This window comes from Salmo salar, chromosome 13 (assembly GCF_965601325.2).
Source record: "Salmo salar chromosome 13, fSalSal1, whole genome shotgun sequence".
Taxonomy (NCBI): domain Eukaryota; kingdom Metazoa; phylum Chordata; class Actinopteri; order Salmoniformes; family Salmonidae; genus Salmo; species Salmo salar.
In genome coordinates, this window is record NC_138303.1 from 57266527 (window position 1) to 57291316 (window position 24790).

A 24790-nucleotide genomic window follows, 5' to 3' on the forward strand; every position below is an offset into this window, starting at 1 on the left:
TTCTCAGCAGGGCTCATAGCCCCCTCAACAGCCAACAGCCACTCTCACCGTTACCCTCCTATGGAATACGCTCTCCTCTCGGCTCTCTTCACGTAATGTCCCGCTCTGTCGTTCTGTGGGTAGCCAGGGCCCTGGACGGCTCCCTCCCTCCCTCCCTCCCTCCCTCCCTCCCTCCCTCCCTCCCTCCCTCCCGGACAGAAATATTGGACATGTCCCGCAGATTTCCCACGACACCCGCTGCTATTCATTAAACATCCCCTGGCCAGAGGCAGTAAATACTACATTAAGCTCTTAGGGCCGCACTGTGTGTTTGTGTGTTTCTCAAGTGGAATCTGCTCTTTGAAATTCCATGCCAAACGGGAGGGAGGGAGAGGGTGTTGGTAGTGGTGGTGTGGAGGGGGGGCTAGGGGGTGTGATGGCTTTTGGGTGGTGAAAGGAGATGACGCATTCTAACAATAAAAATGTTGTCCTTTAAGGTTGTGGACTGTTTCTAATCTGTATGAAGTATATGGGTAGTACCATATTTTAACCAGGCATGTCAGTTAGGAACAAATTCTTATTTACAGTGACGGCCTAGGAACAGTGGGTTAACTGCCTTGTTCAGGGGCAGAACGACAGATTTTTACCTTGGCAGCTCGGGGACTCGATCTTGCAACCTTTCGGTTACTAGTCCAACGCTCTAACCACTAGGCTGCCTGCCGCCCCATAGATTAAAGTAACTGTCCATTGTTTCTAGATATCGATGAAAGAGGACCCAAAGTCATTCTCCCCCAAAATTATTCTGAGGTATGTTAGAAAGCAGCTTTTTTTTGTATTGGACTGGTGTGGGCATAACCCAACAATAGAATGGTGTGGGCGTAAACCCAACAATAGAATATGCGGGCGTATACCGGTCATTAAAAATATTAAAGCGAGTCGCCCGCTGATTAACCAGCTCGTCCTCTATGAGGAAATAGCAAGGATTTCTTTTAGATTGAGCTGGGGGGAGCTTAAAAAATGTAAATGTATTATAGGGTGAGTCAACAACATTATCTGGGTATGAGTTAACAGAATAGTGAGATTTTTACTGGACAGTTACTTTTAAGGATAATGTCCTTCGGTGTGCCGTGTTGCATCCCAAATCTAAAGGCCACATTTGTGTCCTATGGACCCTGGCCTAAAGCAGTCCCCTATATAGGGTATAGGGTGCATTTAGGGACCCAGCCCATGTTAAAGAGAGACAGGAAGTGATATTTCCATCAGCACACACAGCCCTGTTTGGCTGGACCACAGCAAGCTGTAAAATGCCCTGGCCTGGCCTTTCCAGAGAATATTTACTTGGTTATTACAAAATGGGGTGATATGTTGTCACACAAGGAAACGCTAGAATCAGTCAACATACTGATGTGTCGTGTTTGGACCCGAAACAGAACAGAACAGATAAAAGTTCCATGAGTTAAGTCCACCATACTGTATGTTTATCTGGCTAGCTTCCCGTGATTTCCTTTTCTTAGCATGCAGAAAGTGACAATGAAAAATATACTCTACTCTAATATGTCTGTTAATGTTTCCATAGAGACTGCTGTGCAGTGTTTGGAGAGAGATGTGACCAGATGTGAGCCAGGCCACAGTAGGAACTCTCTCTCCGGGGCAGATATAGTTGACCTGCTCCACTAACATGCCTCTGTGAGGACCATAACCCAACCTCGCTACGAAAACAAATCCTCAACCTGTTTCTAATATAATATTTTTTGATCATTTTCTCCCTCGCAGGCCATTATTTATGAAGGTCAAGACAAGAACCCAGAGATGTGCCGAGTGTTACTGACACACGAGATCATGTGCAGGTAAGAAGAGGAAGCTCTGGAACTCTGCTTCTCCCCCAGTCTGACGCTACACTGCGCTACACTATGCTACAGTACGCTACACTAGACTACACATCACTACTCAACCATATACGTACAGTATGTTACAGCGATGGCAAGGCCTCACCATGCATTGTCTACGGCAGTTCTCATAGAGGCTCAACCTTACTGTAGCTAAGCAGGTCACCCCTATACCTCCCTGCAGAAGAAGGGGGACGAAGAAACAGGGAAAGTAGAGGAAGATGAGTTTTGCTATCAAATGTTGTACCTTTAATTAAAATCAAAAGATGAATTTGCTTGGAACTGGGTTGTGAGGATAGACTCCTTCCTATTTTTAGAGGCATTTGAACAGTTCTCTCTCCCCCTAAAAATACCTCTCTGATGCCTGCTTAATTAGGACATGCAGAAACTCATTACTCAATTTGAATTCTCCTGTTGTTCAGCTGCTAACAAATGGGCCTTCCCTTGCATTGTGACTATGAAATATATGCAAGGACTTATGTACTTATACGCACATACGCACACATAGTCACACGCACACACACGCGCGCACACACCACACACACACACACACACACACACACACACACAACCCACACACACACACACACACACACACACAACACACACACACACACACACACACACACACACACACACACACACACACACACACACACACACACACACACTCAAAGATGCATACTCGTATTTAGAACATGAATTAAGTTCTTTTCGGACCTTTCTTCAGAACCACTTTAACTGTAACTCACTCTTTAATTTGAGATAAAGTCATGATTAACAGTAGCATTAGAAATTCGACAATTATCACACAATGATGTTTTTAGTACAGGGTTTACAGCCTAAATTTGACCCATCATTCCATGCAACCACCACAGTTGTAGAGTATGGCCATTTCCCATCTACGGCCCTCAAATTCAACTCTGGTCCTCGAAGCCAGTTCCACTTTTTTTTTTATTTACATTTTTTACATTCTTCCTCTCTAATCAGGGACTGATTTAGACCTGGGACACCAGGTGGGTGCAATTAATTATCAGGTAGAACAGAAAACCAGCAGGCTCTGGACCTCATAGGGGAAGAGTTGAATAGACCTGCTAAGCAGTGTTTGGTTAAGGCATTGTATAAGGTCTGAGAGAGTGTGAGACATCGGTAGAGAGGCCCAGTGTGAGGACCCTAACCATGGAGACCGTGATGTATCAGACAGTGTCCTTTGGGGTGCCAGTCCCACCCGCCCTGCGCCCCTCCCCAGTCCCAGTCTCAGGGATGGAGACGTGCTGATTCTGCACTGGGGGTTCAAACACAGTCTCAATTATAAGCAGAAAATTAGTCTGCTCACCATTAATCAGTACTGCTAATTGCCGTGCACCACCATTAGCCATATGGTGCCAAGCCAGCTTGCAACCGTGGGACATAAGTGCTTAGTCCTTTCATTTTACAAACGCAAATAACGGGCTACAATGAGTTTTCCAACGCTTCCACAAAGGAGGAACATATTTAAGGTCATATTACATTTTACGTGGACCAACAAAAAAGTAATTTCCAAATGATGAGATCCACTAATTAAACAAATTGGGATTTAATGTTTTGGTTTTAGGCAAGAGCCGGTGAACTGAAGTAATTTGTCATGGTTTTGAGTAAATTGAAAATAAACAAGGGTTAGAGGGTCTGGTATGGTAGCATTGTCCTCACAGGAACAGACATCACTACATCCTGTTAATTACATGAGGCGATTTAGATTTCATTTCTTCAAAAGCTGCAGCAGGAAGGAAGCGTTGAGATTAAAGATGTGATTTCCTTTGGATGTCCTGCGGGAACGAATGGAAGTTAACAGGAAAAGAAAATATCCCCTCAACAAAGCTGGTGGAGGCATGTACTAATTAGCATAATTTTGGTTGGAGGAAGGGGAGGGGGTGGTGGGTGACAGTGAGTGTGTGTGTGCGGGGAGGGTAATAGAAAAGAATCCTGTCTCCCATGGGTGCTGCCTGATGATTGGATTGCAGGGAAGCCACGAATCAGTGCTCTAGTCCCCCCCCCCCCCCCCCCCCCCCCCCCCCAAGCCTCGCTCTATTCTGATCCAATGTGACCCACTTCAGAGAGTCGCACAGAAATGAGAGCAAGGGGGAGACAGAGGAGAGAGGCCAAAGAAAGAAAGAACAAGATGTTTCAAAGACCCGGGACGTCCTCCTGAAATCCTTTGGTTGATTCTCATTTGTTCTCACTACACCAGCAATGCATTTTCACACAGAGCTGTACCTGCAGCTTTTACAGTCACAATGTACTCCTGCTCTCTACAGAGACTGTTCTGCACCCAGTTGGCAGGTCTTTCTGTTGTGCACTGCACTCTCCACATGTGATTCAGTCAGATGCGCTGCTTTACACTCCTGCATTACAATATCTCGGAGGCATGAGAGCCACAATATGAATCATTAATGGAGCTGATCGATCAGTCCTGCCAAATGGATGAGGCAGAAGGCTGAGAGAGAAGAGGGAGGGAGGAATAGAGAGGGGGATGAAGTAACAGAGAGAGGAGGGATGGATGGGAGAGGGGGGGTGTAGGTTGACTCGGTGCGGAGAGCAGCCCTGTAGGAGGGAGACAATGCCTTGGGTTTTATGTGACAGGCCTGTCCCCAGCCCCATTCTACACCCCACTGCCATCTGTGCACTGGAAACATGAGCTGGGGGTCTCTCCAAGCTGCTCCACTTTCCCTGCAGCCTCCCTCCCTCCAGCTCCCCTACCACCGCACCCCTACACCCTCCAACACAGCCAAGCCACCCTCCAGCCCCCCATGATGCTCACCTTTGTCAGAGAGAGGCAGGGGAGGAGGTGTCAGGTTAGCAGTGAACAGAGAGTGTTTGACCCAGGAGGGTGAAGGGAAAGGGGGAGCGACTGGGAGAGAGAGGGAGGGGGGTGATTACCAGCTACCTGCCTCAGGTGATACAAGGGGTGCTCTCACCAGCCCTCACTCCTCTCCCCTAGCACACCTGTCATCCCCTAACCAAGCTGGCCCCTGAATGACTTGTCTTTGTGGGCTGCTGTAATCAAGCCATATGTCGAGATAAATAATGTACCCAGACACACAGACGCAGTCTGTTCTACAGGTGACAAAGGGCTGGGTGGGCTGGGCAGGGCTTAGTTCAGGCCTCAGAACAGGACCAGGCTGTTAGGTAATTGGTACCTTCCCCTTTATCCTGTAGAGGCCTGGGCCTGGGCCTGGCTGAAGCAGCTCTCTCTGAAACATGGCTCTGTTTTTCTTTCTCTCTTTAACCCCCCCCATCTCCTTCTCTCCCTCTGTGCCCCTCAGCCGCTGCTGTGACAAGAAGAGCTGTGGCAACCGCAACGAGACCCCGTCTGACCCAGTCATCATCGACAGGTACCGTAACACAGTCCTCCATTGGCTCTCCTACTGTGTGTGTGTGTGTGTGTGTGTGTGTGTGTGTGTGTGTGTGTGTGTGTGTGTGTGTGTGTGTGTGTGTGTGTGTGTGTGTGTGTGTGTGTGTGTGTGTGTGTGTGTGTGTGTATATTACCCCCTTTGAGGCTGCTGATGCCATGAGGGAAAGAGCGAGGCACACAGATCAGTACAATCTAGGAATCTGGTATGGTTTGGTCAGAGTGTACCTTATGGTTCTATCTGTAAAGTTTACAGTGAGTACCACAGTGCGTGTGCAAGTGTAGTGTGCTCTACGTGGAGTGGTCAGTGTGTACAGTGTGTGCTCCTCCGCAGTCAGGGAGGGAAGACGAGGGGAGGCAGAGTGAGGAGTGTGTCCTCTCCTTTCCTTTCCTCTCCGCTCCCCTTAATAAAACCCACATGGATAATGGACTGTGAAACAATAGCTGCCAAAGTGCTTGGAGCCCTCCCTCCCTCCCTCCCTCCCTCCCTCCCTCCCTCCCTCCCTCCCTCCCTCCCTCCCTCCCTCCCTCCCTCCCTCCCATCATTCCTCCAGGACACTCAAACACGGGCCTTCTATTGTACACAGCGCATTTGTCTCTCTCAGCTAGACGGGAGCCATTAGACCTCAGCCTCCCATATAGCTTTACTGTATTCATTTGTTGTAATATTACCAGTCGTGTCTCGTAGGGGTGTTAGTCCCAGAGTATTGGAGTTTTACTTGTTAGACGTCTATCTAACACAATAGCCCCGGTGAACTCGGCTCTGTTGGTGGGACCTCCACCACGCCTGTATCTCAGCGGCTGTATGTGCTGATGTTAATGTCTCATTTATAACCACGGGAGGAAGCTTCTGATTGAAGCCACACAGAGCTGCGTTGGTTCACACCAGAGTTATTGTTCAGTGCGACGAGGCAGATCTGATTTGTCGCTTTTGTCAAATGGACTTCGGGGCTCATTTGTGAAGATTAAACCCTACTGAAGCAGAGGATGTGTGTGGGGGTGCGGTATGTATGTACACTATGTATGTGTGTGTATGGTAGTGCTGAGTGATTAACCAAAATGTTGGTGATTTTTCCTTTTTTAAACAACTAATTGACTAACGTCGGTCCAATGATTTGAATTCCATTTCGTTTTCTTTCTTCTGTGAGCTCAATGTGCACACTGCACAGTTTCTCTTGAGATAAATCCGATCCAGCCTGAACCTTGAGATGTAGTGGTAGTTTCCAACAGACCAATATTTGACATAGTTTAGCACATGAAACTTCGTAATTAACTACAATGACCATAATCCACTGCACATCTATTTGTCCGGTCTGTTTCTTTTACGGCTGCTGCTACTGTGCAGAGGCAGAGAAGAATGTGCTATCGCGAGGGGATCTAGAAAGCAGCTGTTGCTTCGCAAGGTATCTCTACCTGAAAATACATGATCTAAGTGATTGATAGTTGGTATTCAGCAGACATAAAAGTATGCCTTATTTACTTTGAAAAACTACAAAATAGTGATTTTGTCAGAAAACATAGGCAGCAGCTCTATAGAGGTGAGATGTTGACTTGGAATGAAATAATGAAGTCATCAAATAAAACAAATGTAATATACACAACAACTGAAATATTTTATTAAAGAAAATTAATTGAATAAATGATGGTTAATAAGTGATAAGCAGTAATGGGCAGTCACTACCATCATGTGACTTTTATTAATTGTTTTAACCTGTGTTACAGCATTCAACCCAAATAATCGAAACCGAAATCGAAAAACGTGATTATTGAATCAACCTCAAAAATAACTGATTGCTCTGCGCTAGAGTATGGGCTATGATGAATATGTACATATATTGGTGGATTTCAGTATTCCAAGATATTCATGTCTTTTCAGGTCAAACACATGAGCCAAATGCTTCTCTCAAGCAACACGCCGACACACACGCCGACACACACACACACACACACACACACACACACACACACACACACACACACACACACACACACACACACACACACACACACACACACACACACCACACGCGCGCACACACACACCCACCCACCCACACACACACACACACACACACACACACACACACACACACACTTCTTGCCCTTGTAAAGAGGGATGGCAGTAGTGTGTGTGCTGTGGTAATGTATTCACTGACCTGCGCTAGAGGAAGGACACAGATGCACATCAGCTGTGGCACATGCAGCTCTCTCAGTGCCAGGAGAGGAGAGAAGCGGGCCCCATACCTGGGACACGTGTTCTGCCCCCTCCCCTCCTCTTACCCTCACTGTCCAACGTTCCGCTTCGCTGGGCCAGAAAGGGTCAGCGCTCTTGGGGGGCAGCTGAAACCCCCCACCCAGCCCCCCTGCTCCCCTCTCTACCATCACACACCTTCAGACTTCAGTGAACAAACAGGGCTCAGATGAGAATGGCCAGATGAACCCAGAAACTTCTATTGAGCTCATCCTCTCTCACTGCCAGAACACTGCTGTTGTGTTTGTGACTGCTCAGTGCCTTACGCTTTCAGGAGATACATCAAAACAAAGAAGTGCACTGGCCTCAGCACAATTCATATTGCTCTCCCAGCGCCTGTAAAATGCTATTATTTGCTGAGGTTTGTGGGGAAAGGGAATGTATTGATGTTCATAGGCTATTAAGATATCTAAAGAGGACCCAGGTGAATCTACTGAAAAATAACCCTGTGTCCTGTGATGCTATGGCTGGTCCCTTGTGGTGTGACTGTCTCCTCTCCCTATGCTTTGCCAGGTAGCCAGGCAGGCACAGTCCACGGCGTAGTTGTGAGGTTATCATACCATCATACACAATTATTCTCCTCCCTGTCACGCGCTCCTGCAGCACCGGAAAATGGGTCATGTGAAAACAGAAAAAAAGGAGGAAAAAAAATGAAAAAGAACCTCATTTATGTCTGGTGTATTCTGGCAGGGTTTTTTACCCACTCTTCTTCTTTTTGGGGGGGGGGGGATGGTTCACAAACAAGCAGCTTGGCTTTGCTGATAGATACCATCTCAATTACGACTTATTATCCCCCCCCCCGAATACATCATAAAAAAAAACTCTAACTTCTATATTTTTCCTTGAAGTTGTTTAATTCAATAAATAAGGCCTCATTAGTGTGCTCTTGTTTCAGAGAACAGATTCGATTGTGGCGCTGTAATTAGCAGGGCTAGCGTTAGCTAATTCTCCTGGCTGAGAGAGAGAGAGAGAGAGAGAGAGAGAGAGAGAGAGAGAGAGAGAGAGAGAGAGAGAGAGAGAGAGAGAGAGAGAGAGAGAGAGAGAGAGAGAGAGAGAGAGAGAGAGAGAGAGAGAAAGAGAGAGAGAGATTCACTAATTAGATCACTCTTATAAGACACCAGGATAACTGCAGCAAATCCCCGGAATGGAAAAACCCCACTAATGATGCCTTATTATGTTGTTAAAAGAACAAATCGCATATTAACTGTGGTTTATTCCCTCTCTACTTTGTAAACACACAATATGAAGCATTGGGTTTTCTGTGGGAAAACATTTTTCTTTTATTGCTTTTGCGATCTTCTTATTTTCTGTGTGTGAAGTCAGGTTACGGTTGTTTTCCTGATTGAGGTTATCTACGAAAACAGTGTGTCAGGGAATGCAATGGCTGCCTTGTGCATACCGTGTTTACTGTTTACCTGTTAGTGTGTGTGTGTGTGTGTGGCCTCCCTGCTCTGGCCATATGCTCCTCTCCCTCTCTCCCTCTCTGTGCTGAGACCTATCCGAGTCTCAGTCAGATTATTTCAAATAACTTAATCCTCCTCATTGACATGGACACAAAAGCCCACTGACATCTAATAGATGCCTCTTCACTTTCCCCATTTTCCTCTCCTTCAGATGGGCTTCAGATCAGATCTGCCACCCCCCTCCCTCTCTCCATCCACCCTCCTCCTTCTACTGCACCCACAGAGAGCCCACTATTGTCTTCTGCCTCGTCTCACTCCACACACCCCTCCTCACTTGTTTTTCTGCTTGGAGAAAGCCTTAAGATGTGGATAAACAGTTGTGTCCCCAAAGTGAGGCTTTGATGGAACCGTTTCAAAGAGCACATTTATTGTGTGTGTGTGTGTGTGTGTGTGTGTGTGTGTGTGTGTGTGTGTGTGTGTGTGTGTGTGTGTGTGTGTGTGTGTGTGTGTGTGTGTGTGTGTGTGTGTGTGTGTGTGTGTGTGTGTGTGTGTGTGTGTGTGTGTACTGCAATAGGTGATTGTGTTGGCTGGTCTGAAGAACGGCATGGTATCAGTACATCACAAGCCCTGTTCCCGTTCCCGTCGGCTCATTTGAGACGTCTCAGTTTACACACACTCCATTATTCCCCGGCCTGGAGATCCTCCAGCAGGAGGGTGTGGTGTATGTGTGTCTATTTGTGTGTGTGTGTGTGTGTGTGTGTGTGTGTGTGTGTGTGTGTGTGTGTGTGTGTGTGTGTGTGTGTGTGTGTGTGTGACTGTCTCGACTGATCCCTGTCAATGTACCTCTACCATTTCCTTTTCACCTAGGTCTAGTTACAAGCAGAATAGGCGAGAAATGCGTACATCATAAGCTAGATCCGAGCTATGCATTTCCCTTAACAAAGCAGTGTTCTGGGCAGGGCAGGGCCCCTGAGTGTGTCCTTGGCTTTGTTTTGTCTCTGGGAACCCCAGCTCCAGCCCCATGTAGCCCCAGCCCCAAAGGAGGAAGTGCTGCTCTGCTCTGTCCTCCCGGGACCAGCGCTCTACTCCGCTCTACTCCCCTCCGCTCTGCTGCGCTCTGCTCCGCTCTACTCCACTCCGCTCTACACCACTCTGCTCCGCTTTACTCCGCTCTGTGTAGCTCAGCTAGCATGCTGGGAGATGTCAAGGATGTCAGGGAGCCCGCGGAAGATGGAATGTGAGAGTTCCCGTGGATACCGTGGGACTTCCTGTCGCCCCCACCCCCCCTCCACCCCATCCGGAGGCGTTCTCAGTCCCTCTGGCTGGCCTGATCTCCACTCACAGACCAACATCTGGATTTGTGCTCTCTAACCAAAACAACAAAGAGAGAGAGAGAGAGAGAGAGAGAGAGGGAGAGAGACAGACAGATAGAGTGGAGAGAGAGAGAATGAGAATGAGAAAGAGAAAGAGAAAGAGAGCAAGAGAGAGAGAGAGAGAGAGAGAGAGAGAGAGACTCCAGAACCAGTCAATAGGATAATTAAAACTAGGTTGCTTTGCCCTCCAGTTGAATGTTTAATAGAATGCGGAGCATTACCTACAGCTACATGCTGCAGTGGTCTGGGGAAGGCAAATCCAAACAGAAAGGAGAAAGTTGTGATTGTCAATCATTAGTTTGGGATTATGATGATTCCTATAGATAGTATACAGTGAGTGTACAAAACATTAAGAATACCTACCTAATATTGAGTCCCCACCCCCCTTTGGCCCTCAGAACAGCCTGAATTTGTCGGGGCATGGACTCTACAAGGTGTTGAAAGCGTTCCACAGGGATGCTGGCCCATGTTGACTCCAATGTTGGCCCATGTTGACTCCTTTGGGTGGTGGACCATTCTTGATAAACACAGGAAACTGTTGAGTATGAAAAACCCAGCGGCGTTGCAGTTCTTCCATTGCATAATGGATGACTGTCACTCATATTCCATTCACCCAGTTCAATGTAACATTGATAGGTTTAGGCTACTACATGATACTCAAATTTTTCCTTTACACATCATAAGGTTGCTACCTAGCCTATGAAATAAAGTTTACAACATATGTGCACAGGTTGAGAGAAACATTTGAGTAATCAAGGTGACAGACAGTGACACATTCATTAATGTCTTGCACATTCTTGCCTGCATCTTGCTGATCTAGGGTGTAATCATTAGTCCAACAGTTGCAAACGGAAGTTTCTATAGGACAAATTCAGATATGTTTATCCGTTTATCCACGTTTTGTTCCGTTTGCTTCATTTAAGAAACATTTTTCAACAGAATCGGCGGAATGAATACACCCCTGATCACCGCAAACACAGTTCACTTTCATAGCAGCCACATACAAACAGCATCATCACTTTGCTCGTTGTATAATTCCTTCACGCATCTATGCATTCTCCTCCTCTCACCTTTTCCCTTCGCTTGTGGACTTCAGTGCACAATACAACAGCTGTCTGTGACCAGGTGAAAAAACCTTTCCAAGCCCAACCTTCATGCCATAACCGCTAAACGCTACATCATTGTCAGCATATTAGCTAACTCCATAGTCAACGTAGCGAGCTACTTGAACTAACGCATTAATAAACCCTCTACAATCATGTAGTACAGTGTACAGCAAGTAGTTTATTGCCTCAGTGGCAATAAATTAATAAACCAAAAACTTATCTTGACTTGGAAGAGTTCCAGTGTTTTTAATTTTTTATTACAATTTATTTATATATATATTTTTTATTGAATATCCAAAACATACAATATACTTGCAGTGAAGCTGCTCAACAACTACACAACACCAGCCATCCAACAGACTCCCATTTGGAGTGACACACAGAAGCATCCAGGGTCATCGACCTGCTCAAGGGCACGTTGACAGGTCTCCCACAAGGCCCCCCCCCCCAAGAAAAACGGGGATGCGAACCCTCCAAGATCCCCCCACAGTTCCTCATAGCTGTCCCTCAAACATCCAAGACCCCTCCCACAGTCACCCCCAATAAAAAAATAAAGATAAAGAAAAATTAAAAAAACGATAATTAATTCCATTCTCCACCCCCAAGAACCCCCCCCAAATGCTCCAACAACCAATAAAATGAACTCATGAGAAAAAAGAAAAGACAAAAGAAAACAGAAAACAACAATGCAACAAAAAAAAACTACGGACATCAAGGACAACTAAAATCATAACAGCATGGCCAACTGTATATGTTTGAGTGCATGTCTGGCACTATTACATGTGTGTGTGTCCGTGTATGCATGTATTTCAATGAGAGTGTGTGCATATGTATGTGTACAAACACATGCATGGCATCAGCTTCAGGCAAACCGGCATTAGTTGTTAAAACACTGCCCCTCAGTGTCATTCAAACTGACTTTTTATTGTTTTATTTTGACTATATTTTTTATACTTTATCTTTGACCAACATTCTATTTCTTGCCCAGCAACTCCACTCCCACTTGTCTCCAATTCCACATCCCAACCCTCAGCTTCCCTCAGCCCATCTCACCTGGCCATAGCAGAGATAGGTGGGACGTTCCAGTGTTGGATAGCCATAGCCAGATAGCTAACATAGGATCCCTCTCTGTTTGAGCCGGGTGTTTGAGTAGGCTAAACTAGCTAGCTTCATTCGTTATAATTAAAAGTGAAAATAAATACAACAAAATATAGATAGCTCTCTCTCTCTCTCTCTCTCTCTCTCTCTCTCTCTCTCTCATTCATTTTTTATATTTTTTAACTGTTTAACTCTTTCTCTCTCTTTGAGTCAACTACTCTCCACATTTTATACATTGAAGTGCAACCTGATCCTTTGATTGGGTCAACAACATGTCAGTTCATACTTCCTCCGGAAGTTGTCGTTAATAATGTGTAAGTCTTATGGAAGGGGGTGAGAACCATGAGCCTCCTAGGTTTTGTATTGAAGTCAATGTACCCAGAGGAGGACGGAAACTAGCTGTCCTCCGGCTACACCATGGTGCTACCCTACAGAGTGCTGCTGAGGGTACTGTTGACCTTCATTGTGTTTTAATCAGTTATTTGTTAACGTGAATATATTTGTTCTAGTTTTATCTTAAAAGGGTAACTTTTTCTGAGGAGCCTCCACTGGCCCATTATTATTAGTAGAGAAGACCTGCAAACTGAAATGTTTTTGGAGTCTTGCTGATTGTGTGTGTGTTTATATGTGTATGTGTGTCTGTGTGTGTGTGTGTGTGGTGTGTGTGTGTGTGTGTGTGTGTGTGTGTGTGTGTGTGTGTGTGTGTGTGTGTGTGTGTGTGTGTGTGTGTGTGTGTGTGTGTGTGTGTGTGTGTGTGCGTGCACGTCCCTGTATGTGTGTGCGTGCGTGTGTGTGTGGCTGGGCCTGGGCCATTCAGCATGGTATTAGTGTGATGAGATGAATATGTGTATTAGCAGGATCCTTTCACTGTCACATGGACTCTCTGCATTATCCAGCACTGGGGTGAAGCTGCTATTGTTGCCCCAAAGCCTGTCCAGATTGTGGCCCTATTGTACAGCAATTATATTGGGGGACTGACATATAGATAGGTAGAGAATGAGAATGAGAGAGAATAAGAGAACGAGAGAAAGAAGGAGTGAGTTTAGTGCCCGTCCGCTCCATGGCGCTGTGTGTAAGCTCTGCTTCAGTCTCAGTCTTTACACACACTGCTTTCCTCTTGGGTGACAAAGAGGTTCTGTGTGTGTGTCTGTGTGTGGCCCACTTAATCCCTCACAGAATAGGGCATAACAACAAACCATCAACCTCTACCTCTCCAAGTTAATATAGGGTTAACAATATGCAGCGCGCTGTCCACAATCCTATCATGCGCCTGGTTGACTCTAAAAGAGGTGTACTCATTCGTCCGTGCTGCATGTGTGTGTGTTTGTGTAAGCCTCTCCCTCTCCCTCTGCCTCTGCCTCTGCACGCCCTATTTTCTCAGTCTCACTCAAGCTCTCACTCTCCATCACTGTCTCTGTTTCTGATGTGTTTCTTTCTGTTCTTCTCACTTTGTACTCTCTCTCTCTCTCTGTCTCTCTCTCTCTGTCTCTCTCTCTCTCTCTCTCTCTCACAGACTCTCTCTCTCTCTCTCTCTCTCTCTCTCTCTCCCTCTCTCTCTCTCTCTCTCTCTCTCACACACACACTCTCTCACACACTCTCTCTCTCTGTCTCTCAGTCTCTCTCTCTCTCTCTCTCTCTATTTCAATTTAAGGGCTTTATTGGCATGGGAAACATGTTTACATTGCCAAAGCAAGTGAAATAGAGAATACACAATACAAAATTAACAGTAAATATTACACTCACAAAAGTTCCAAAAGAAAAAATACATTTCAATGTCATATTATTTCTATATATAGTGTCGTAATGATGTGCAAATAGTTAAAGTACAAAAGGGAAACTAAATTAACATAAATATAGGTTGTATTTAAAATGGTGTTTGTTCTTCACTGGTTGCTCTTTTCTTGTGGCAACAGGTCACACATCTTGCTACTGTGATTGCACACTGGTATTTCAACCAATAGATATGGGAGTTTATCAAAATTGGATTTGTTTTCAAATTCTTTGTGGGTCTGTGTAATCTGAGGGAAATATGTGTCTCATATGGTCATACATTTGGCAGGAGGTTAGGAAGTGCAACTCAGTTTCCACCTAATTTTGTGGGCAGTGTGCACATAGCCTGTCTTCTCTTGAGAGCCAGGTCTGCCTTCGGCAGCCTTTCTCAATATCAAGGCTATGCTCACTGAGTCTGTACATAGTCAAAGATTTCCTTAATTTTGGGTCAGTCACAGTGGTCAGGTATTCTGCCATTGTGTACTCTCTGTTTAGGGCCAAATAGCATTCTAGTTTGCTCAGTTTTTTGTAAATTCTTTCCAATGTGTCAGGTAATTATCTTTTTGTTTTCTCATGATTTGTTTGGGTCAAATTGTGTTGCTGTCCTGGGGCTCTGTGGGGTCTGTTTGTGTTTGTGAACAGAGCCCCAGGACCCGCTTGCTTAGGGGGCTCTTCTTCAGGTTAATTTCTCAGTAGATGATGGCTTTATTATGGAAGGTTTGGGAATCACTTCCTTTTAGGTGGCTGTAGAATTTAACGGCTCTTTTCTGGATTTGGATAATTAGCGGGTATCGGCCTATTCTACTCTTTTTGCAGAATTCTGCATGCAGAGTCTCAATTTGGTGTTTGTCCCATTTTGTGAATTCTTGGTTGGTGAGTGGAACCCAGACCTCACAACCATAAAGGGAAATGGGTTATGTAACTGATTCAAGTATTTTTAGCCAGATCCTAATTGGTATGACGAATTTGATGTTCCTTTTGATGGCATAGAAGGCCCTTCTTGCCTTCTCTCTCAGATCGTTCACAGCTTTGTGGAAGTTACCTGTAGCGCTGATGTTTAGGCCGAGGTATGTATACTTTTTTGTGTGCTCTAGGGCAACGGTGTCTAGATGGAATTTGTATTCGTGGTCCTGGCAACTGGATCTTTTTTTGGAACACCATTATTTTTTGCCTTACTTAGATTTACTGCCAGGGCCCAGATCTGACAGAATCTGTGCAAAAGATCTAAATGCTGCTGTAGGCCCTCCTTGGTTGGGGACAGAAGCACCAGATCATCAGCAAACAGTAGACATTTGACTCCAGATTCTAGAAGCGTGAGGCCGGGTACTGCAGACTGTTCTAGTGTCCTCGCCAATTTGTTGATATATATGTTGAAGAGGGTGGGGCTTAAGCTGCATCCCTGTCTCACCCCCCCCCCCCTCCCCCCCCGGCCATATGGAAAGAAATGTGTGTGTTTTTTGCCAATTTTAACTGCACACTTGTAGTTTGGGTACATGGATTTTACAATGTTGTATATGTTTTCCCCCAACTCCACTTTACATCAATTTGTATAGCAGACCCTCATGTCAAATTGAGTTGAAAGCTTTTTTCGAAATCAACAAAGCATGAGAAGACTTGGCTTTGTTTTGGTTTGTTTGTTTGTCAATTAGCAGGGTGAATACGTGGTCTGTCGTATGGTAATTTGGTTAAAAAACAATTGCTCAGTACATTGTTTTTGCTGAGGAAATGTACGAGTCTGCTGTTAATGATAATGCAGAGGATTTTCCCAAGGTTGATGTTGACGCATATCCCACGGTAGTTATCGGGGTCAAATCTGTCTCCACTTTTGTGGATTGGGGTACTCAATCTTTGGTTCCAAATATTTTTGGAATATGCCAGAGCTGAAGATGATGTTAAAGAGTTTAAGTATAGCCAATTGGAATTTGTGGTCTGTATATTTTATCATTTATTTTAGGATACCATCAACCCCACAGGCCATTATGGGTTGGAGGGTTTGTATTTTGTCCTGTAGTTCATTCAATGTAATTGGAGAATCCAGTGGGTTCTGGTAGTCTTTAATAGTTGATTAAGATTTGTGTTCGAACATGTACAGTTGAAGTCGGAAGTTTACATACATCTTAGACAAATACATTTAAACTCAGTTTTTCACAATTCCTGCCATTTAATCCTAGAAAAATGTCCCTGTCTTAGGTCAGTTAGGATCACCACTTCATTTTATGTCAGAAATGTCAGAATAATAGTAGAGAGCATGATTTATTTTAGCTTTTATTTCTTTCATCACATTTCCAGTGGATCAGAAGGTTACATACACTGTATTAGTATTTGGTAGCATTGCCTTTAAATTGTTTAACTTGGGTCAAACATTTTGGGTAGCCTTCCACAAGCTTCCCACAATAAGTTGGGTGAATTTTGGCCCATTCCTCCTGACAGAGCTGGTGTAACTGAGTCAGGTTTGTAGGCCTCCTTGTTCGCACATGCTTTTTCAGTTCTGCCCACAAATTTTCTATAGGATTGAGGTCAGGGCTTTGTGATGGCCATGTCAACACCTTGACTTTGTTTTCCTTAGGCCATTTTGCCACGACTTTGGAAGTATGCTTGGGGTGATTGTCCATTTGGAAGACCCATTTGCGACCAAGCTTTAACCTCCTGACTGATGTCTTGAGATGTTGCTTCAATATATCCACATAATTTTCCTTCCTCATGATGCCATCTATTTTGTGATGTGCACCAGTCTCTCCTGCAGCAAAGCACCCCCACAACATGATGCTGCCACCCCTGTGCTTCACGGTTGGGATGGTGTTCTTCGGCTTGCAAGTCTCCCCCTTTTTCCTCCAAACGTAACGATGGTCATTATGGCCAAACAGTTCAATTTTTGTTTCATCAGACCAGAGGACATTTCTCCAAAAAGTACGATCTTTGTCCCCATGTGCAGTTGCAAACCGTAGTCTGGCTTTTTATGGCGGTTTTGGAGCAGTGGCTTCATCCTTGCTGAGCGGCCTTTCAGGTTATGTCGATATAGGACTCGTTTTACAGTGAATATAGATACTTTGTACCTGTTTCCTCCAGCATCTTCACAAGGTCCTTTGCTGTTGTTCTGGGATTGATTTGCACAGAACGCGTCTCCTTCCTGAGCAGTATGACGGCTGCATGGCCCCATGGTGTTTATACTTACGTACTGTTGTTTGTACAGATAAACGTGGTACCTTCAGGCATTTGGAAATTGCTCCCAAGGATGAACCAGACTTGTGGAGGTCTACCATTTTTTTCTGAGGTCTTGGCTGATTTCTTTCGATTTTCCCATGATGTCAAGCAAAGAGGCACTGAGTTTGAAGGTAGGCCTTGAAACACATACACAGGTACACCTCCAATTGACTCAGATGATGTCAATTAGCCTGTGCCTTTAAACAGCTTGGAAAATTCCAAAAAATGATGTCATGGCTTTAGAAGCCTCTGATAGGCTAATTGACATCATCTGAGTCAATTGGAGGTGTACCTGTGGATGTATTTCAAGGCCTACCTTCAAACTGTATGTAAACTTCTGACTCACTGGAATTGTGAAACAGTGAATTATAATTGAAATACTTTGTCTGTAAACAATTGTTGGAAAAATGACTTGTGTTACGCACACAGTAGATGTCCTAACCGACTTGCCAAAACTACAGTTTGTTAACAAGAAATTTGTAGAGTGGTTGAAAAACAAGTTTTAATGACTCCAACCTAAGTGTATGTAAACTTCCGACTTCAACTGTATATGTTTTGTTTGTTCTTTGTTATGGAACCAAAACAAATGGAGAAGTGGTTAATCCATACATCTCCGTTTTGGACAGATAACTCTTCATGTTGTTGTTTGTTAAAATTTTTCCAATTTTCCCAGAAGTGGTTAGATTCTATGGATTCTTCAATTACATTTAGCTGATTTCTGACGTGCTGTTCCTTCTTTTTCTGTAGTGTATTTCTGTATTGTTTTAGTAATTCACCATAGTGAAGGCGTAGGCTCAGGTTCTTTCTCTCTCTCTCTCTCTCTCTCTCTGCCTCTCTCTCTGCCTCTCTCTCTCTCAGCAGTGTTTGATTTATCTCGTCTCCCCCTTCTTCCTTCTCCCATGGCCCTGAGGGCTACCTACCACACAGCTCAGCTCAGGCACCACTAGTCTGCTAGGCTGCTAGTCTGCTAGGCTGCTAGTCTGCTAGGCTGCTAGGCTGAGGGGCTCAGCGGCTCAGTGTGTCTGAGGCTCAGTGCTAGAGGGTTGCTGGGGCCGCTCATCTGTGTCCTCCCGGGGTGGCGGTCACCCCTGGCCACTCCACAGACCTTTCAGCATTCGTCTGTGGGCTGTGGGGCTTAGAGGGGTAGTACCGTGGGGGGGGGGGGGGGGGGGGGGGGGGGGGGGATAAGGGCCAGTGACAGGAGAGCAGTGAGTCCCGTCAATCAAAGTCATGCAGTTAGGTGGAGAGAAGGGGGGGAACCCGGGCTGCCAATCATACATTGACTGGGGGTTTGAGTGTTTTTTTCTCTTTAAAAACAGACCCAGCGTGTTGTGTGCGGCAGCCTGGGTTCTAGTGGCCTTTGACGTTTCAGTGTAGATGGGTTGTGAGCGTTGAGCAGGATTTCACCCACCGTTACACCCTCGAACAAGTCCCTCCTCCTCTAGGAATGAATGTTAAAGATGCCCCCCAAGGTACACACAGACAAGGGGTTCATTTGAAATGGAGAGGGTCATGAAAAATTGATGACATTCATTCATCTATCTCCCTCCTGTTTTCCCCAAGTGTTTATTGTCTTCTGATGGGTCTCTCTCTGGGCCAGACATCTGCAGAACACAGACCTCCATTCATAGTGTTGTATCTAAATGGTTGGGATAGAGTTTTGTCTTTTGAAATAGCTGGTGGTTGGTGGTTTCTTCTATAAGTGTCCATCTGAAAGTGTGTGTGTCTGGATGTCAGTGTGTGTGTGTGTGTGTGTGTGTGCTGCAGTGTGGTTAGGTGTGGAAAGGATGTTGGAAGTGATCTGGGCTCTGAGCTGATGTTCAGGGTTTCCTGCTGATCGCTGTGTTTTTTTTGTCTCCAGCGAAGAATGGCAGACAGGAAGCGCTCCTATATGGGAGTTGATGTCACTTCCTGTTCAGCCCTGGCCCGTTTTGTGGGCGCCTCACAGAGGTGACACAGCCATGCCCTGACAGATGTGCAGGTCGCACAGTTCATGCGTTTCATCTGACTTATGTCCACCAAAGGCTTTCTTTGAGGAGAAAAGTTTACGCTTGTAAAAACGCATTGAAATGAAGAAGAAATTCCAACTTTGTGGGACATCCAAAATGTCCTCTTATTGTTTTGTCTTTCAAGTCACTGTGACTAATGTGAGACTTATTCAAATTCTGAGCTCAGATTTACATCCATCAGGGGTTCTGGGGCTACAAGTAGGGAAGGTGTGCTGTAGAGATGGAGGAAGTGAAAGTCTAACAGGGGGGCAAGCAAGTTTCAGGCCACCCTGCTTAAAGTGCACATTCTGCCATTTTAACTCTTATTTCTCTTGGCACATAAATAGAAAAATGTCAGACTAGAAAATCGAAGAAAGTATCCCATATTTTTCTATGTCGGCCGCTACCTAATTTGTCTTGAATGATGGCTGACTTATTAAGATTCAAATAGTGTGTAATAATTCAAGTAGAAATAGACGCACACACACGCACGCACACGCACGCACACGCAAGCACACGCACGCACGCACACACACACACACACACACACACACACACACACACACACACACACACACACACACACACACACACACACACACACACACACACACACACACCTGGGGCCTCACTAATCTCATTAGCTCTCATCAGCAGGCTGAGATCACAGAGCTTGGCGCCTCACCGCATCACATCAGCCATCAGCCCTACTCCCCTGTCTGTCCTACTTCCCAAAATACACACACACACACGCACGCGCACGCACGCATGCACACACACACACACACACACACACACAAACTGTTACTGCCTGACACGTTACAGTACACTCATCTACTGACTACACTGATAGAATGGATCACTAATGACAGCCATATAATACTAGTGTATGGGAAGACATGGGAAGCATTGACAGGGAATCCATCACTAGTTCTGTGGGAAGTGGTGACGTTTTGTGAACATTATGGGATATAAATGAAAATGGATGAGTTACAAGCATGTGTTGATTCATACACGGTAGAACACAATACATAACACTAGTGGTTGTTGATTACAGATTTGTTTATCTATTCATTCTGAGGGCTTAGTTACAGTTGAGGGTTTACAGACAGACAGCTGTAGGTGAGGTATATGAGCTTTAGCCATGATTTAATCATTCTGTTTAATCGTCCTTATTCTGACCCATCTTTAATGTCTTGGTGGTGGTGTGGTGTTATGGGAGACCCCCCCCCCCCCCCCCCCCCGCATGGTGCGCTTCAGCTCCAGGCCCATTGTTGTGTTTCGATTCCACTTCCTGCGGGGAAAGGTCAGCCGTGGCTCGGAGAAGGAGAGTGCTGTGAATTATTCATGCCATTGACTTTGTGTCAGCTTTCACCGCTCTCTCTCACTGTGTGTGTGTGTGTGTGTGTGTGTGTGTGTGTGTGTGTGTGTGTGTGTGTGTGTGTGTGTGTGTGTGTGTGTGTGTGTGTGTGTGTGTGTGTGTGTGTGTGTGTGTGTGTGTGTGTGTGTGTGTGTGAGAGAGAGAGAGAGAGAGAGCGAGAGAGAGACAGCAAGAGTGAGATTGAGAGATGGAGAAAGAGAAAGAGAGAGAGGGAGAGAGAGGGCGGGAGAAAGAGAGAGAAGAGAGAGAGAGAGGGGCAGAGGGAGAGAGAGAGATGTTTTATTCATTTATCTCATTTAGGGTCTCTGACTGCACCTGTTCTGCCATTAAGTAGCCAGACATTTACATTCAATGCTAATTCAGTTTAACTGCGACACCCACATCGCTTCATGGTTAATTCTGTCTCAATAGAGAGCCTTTCCTTTCCCCCAGCCAGATATCTCTGGCTGTCTGCTGTTTGAAAGCTGAGCTGGTTTGTGTGGTCCAGTGCCTGAGGTGGAGTCCTGCAGGCTATAATATGACGGTTAGAGTCAGTTATAGGAGCAGAGATGACCGTAACTCCCATTGGCTTGGTTTATTACAAAGGATCAGGATAGGGGCCTGGGAGGGAGGGCAGGGCAGGAGGCAAGAGGGGTGAATGTTGGGGTGAAACGACATTGCCACAGGGCATGTCCCAGACAGATGTGACCCCCCCCCCCACACAGCCTTCCGGCAGGGATCCCCTTACCCTAAAAGCAACAAACAGTGCCAGGCCATGGATAACTCCCTGTCCCCCATCTGTCCCTCCACACTCAGGTCGGACGGCCGGACAGACAGACTCACATGCAGCTTTATCAGCGGATGTGACATTCTGAGCCCTTCCTGCAGTTCATATTGACTAGCCCCCATCACACACACACACACACACACACACACACACACACACACACACACACACACACACACACACACACACACACACACACACACACACACACACACACACACACACACACACACACACACACACACACACCAGCTCTCTCTCTTTCAATAAGTCAAGGGCGACTTGAAACATTCTCCTCAAATTAATATTCAAGTACAGTCTCAGCAAGAAACGTGCCCAAAGATGACAGGATGTGATGTCATGAGGCAGGGGCCGTTTTCTTCTCATCATGTTTACAAAGAGGGGTCCAGTGGTGGAGGATTCTGCATTGTGCCCCACCCCCAGACCAGCCTACCACCCCCCAGCCTCCCCAGGGTGGCCTCCCTGCTGTCAGCTGGTGGCGGTGGGTAGAGTAGCCTCTTGGTCCGTGATGGAGCTGTGGTTTTGGGAGGCCTCTGGCCCCTGGGTGCCTGTAACACAGAGGCCCTCTCACTCCACGGGCCATTAGTGTGTCCCAGCCGCACCCCCTACCTCAACAGGCCTGACCCCAGAGCCTGCTTGCCATGAATGAGCTGCTGTGTGCCACACTGCCTGTAGCCTGGACACACGCGCACACACACACACACACGCGCGCACACACACCACACACACACACACACACACACACACACACACACACACACACACACACACACACACACACACACACACACACACACACACACACACACACACACACACACCACACACACACACCACACACACTGCCCCCCACCCACCCAGCCAGAAACAGCGCTGTGCAGAGTGTGTGTTGCATTAGCTCTGTCATTAAAAAGCAAACAGACGCTGTTCACCTGGAAACTCCCACAGGCACTCAATAGAAAGATTCAGTCGTTTTTTTCTCCTGACCAATGTAAATATGCCCATAATTTGGGTGTGCTTGCCAGAGCATTGAGTGTGTTTGTGTATGCGTGTGTATGTATCATTTTATTAAGAGAGGAACTTAATATACCACGCTGTTTCTTCTTACTTCAAGCCTAACATCATTTAGCTCTCTGCATACATACATTCTGCTGGTACTCTGACATTGCGGGGAGCACTGTTTGAAACCTAGGCTTTGAAACATTGCTCAGTTTTTTTCAAGGGCGCCTTACATGCAGCCGGGCTTCAAAAGCCCTTTGGAGGCATGTTCAGATGGCTACTGTCCATCAATGTGCTGTTTATATCCTCCCTCCCTGCCTGCCTCTCAGGCTCTCAGCCTCTCAGGCCCCAGGTTTTAAACCGGAACAGCCACAGGCACATTAAACCAGGCCCGGCTAGGGAGGAGCAGCCAGTCAGCTCACCACCCACACCGTGTTGACAGTCTCAGTCTCGGTGTTTTGGCCGAACAGGCCATTGCCGGGTCCTGTACTGTCCTGTACTGTCCTGTCTTGGTCCACTAGTCACAGGGTCAGTCTGGTCACATGGCCTGGCGTAAATGAGCGACCGGGCGGTGAGTGACAGTGTGGGCCAGGGGACGGGCCAGGGACGGCCTGACTTCAGGGAATAGGAGGTCCGCCTGGCCTGTCTGTGACGGAGCGGACAGAGTGTGACAGGGGATGGGACGGGGGACGGGGACGGGGGACGGGGGGCACGGGGGTGTGAGGGCTGTCACTGTCTGCCACTCACCGCCTCACACCCCATCCACACCACACAACGGAGGCCCACATATCACTCCTGGAAAGGAATATGGAAAATAAACAGACAAAGAAAAACAGAATAGTTGGAGCCTGGGTAGGCAGCCAGTGTGCAGGGCTGCTGACGTGGCCCCGGTGGTGGTGTTATGCCACAGTCAGTTCTCAGGTGTTACTGAGCATCAGTAGTGGTGCGTGGGTAAAATCACTGGGGAAGCCAACCCCCCCCCACCTAAATTTCATTCATGGGCAACGTTAGCTAGTTAACATGAGCCTTCTACATCTAGCTACATATTGAACTTCCATCCTCTCAGACCAGGGGCACAATGTATAAATTTATGGTTGGATCAGAATCGCCATTATAATCATTGGCCAGTACAGAGAATTAAGTCCAAATCCCTATCTCCATCCATGGCTAATTTAGGGAAGGGACAGTTTTAGCTAGCTGGCTAGTCACTGGAGGACAACACCAAAACGAAATGCAACAATTCAAATTTTTCTGTCAATGACAAATGCTCTCAATGGGATTTGACAGGAGTGACGCCAAATCCAAGCTGGCTTCCCTTGACACTTTTCACAGTTGAGCTCGCTCAGTTTAGCTCAACGCTGATTGGCAAATTGGTTATACTTTTTGTCAAGGTAGGCCAGATGCTCGCTGGCTTCACTTGCCTTCTATGTTACGGGCGGCAACAATGTCATATTCGTTTGGACCAGACAGATGGCCTACACGTAGAGAGACAGAGGGGCGCTGTTTCGCTCGCTCGGATGCATTCTCCTGTGAGATACGTTCAGCCTCTTGTGAATTGAAGGAAAATGATGAAACACAGAGAGACGAAAGATAAATGATTATTATTTTTTTTACATTGAACTATGTTTTGCGGAAGCCTGGCTTCCCCAAAACATGACTTGGATGAACATGACTTGGTATCCATGACTTGGTATCCATGAATTCACGCCACTGCTGAGTATAGAGCATCAGAACAGGGGCCTGGAGCCAGCTATTTCTCTCTCTCTTTTCGTTCCCTCACTTTTCTGGAGGAGGGAATGCCCTAGGGGGTTGTGGGTAACTATGATTGACTAACTAAACATTTGGTTGGTTTAAAAGTGCCAGTCTTCCCTCTCTCTCTCTCTCTCTCTCTCTCTCTCTCTCTCTGTCTTTCTCTTCCCCTATCTTTCTCTCTGTGTCAGTCTTCTCTCCTTCTACCCCTATTTGTCTAACTAACAGATGCAAACTTTTTGTCTAGCCTCAATGTAAAATGATAGTTTCGTTGTGGTGTGTTAACCTACAACACTATAAAGGTTTTAGTCTGACATATAATTCACTAGTTTTATGTTGAAACCCCACCGCCCGCCTGTCCCCCACCTATTTGGCATGTAGACAAATACCATCGAAGCGAGCCTATTGGCAGTGACATTGACAGCTAATTG

At 46.1% G+C, this 24790-nt stretch overlaps 1 protein-coding gene across 12 annotated transcripts in view; it reads left to right on the plus strand.

The window, feature by feature from the left end:
- The window catches only part of LOC106567440 (EBF transcription factor 1), a 140650-nt gene that overhangs the window by 8924 nt on the left and 106936 nt on the right, over positions 1-24790 (plus strand). For all 12 annotated transcript variants that reach the window (XM_014136689.3, XM_014136693.3, XM_014136691.3 and 9 more), the window contains exons 5-6: positions 1753-1826; positions 5168-5236. In XM_014136689.3, the coding sequence (XP_013992164.1) occupies positions 1753-1826; positions 5168-5236 (143 nt within the window). The remainder of the gene's footprint in view (positions 1-1752; positions 1827-5167; positions 5237-24790) is intronic.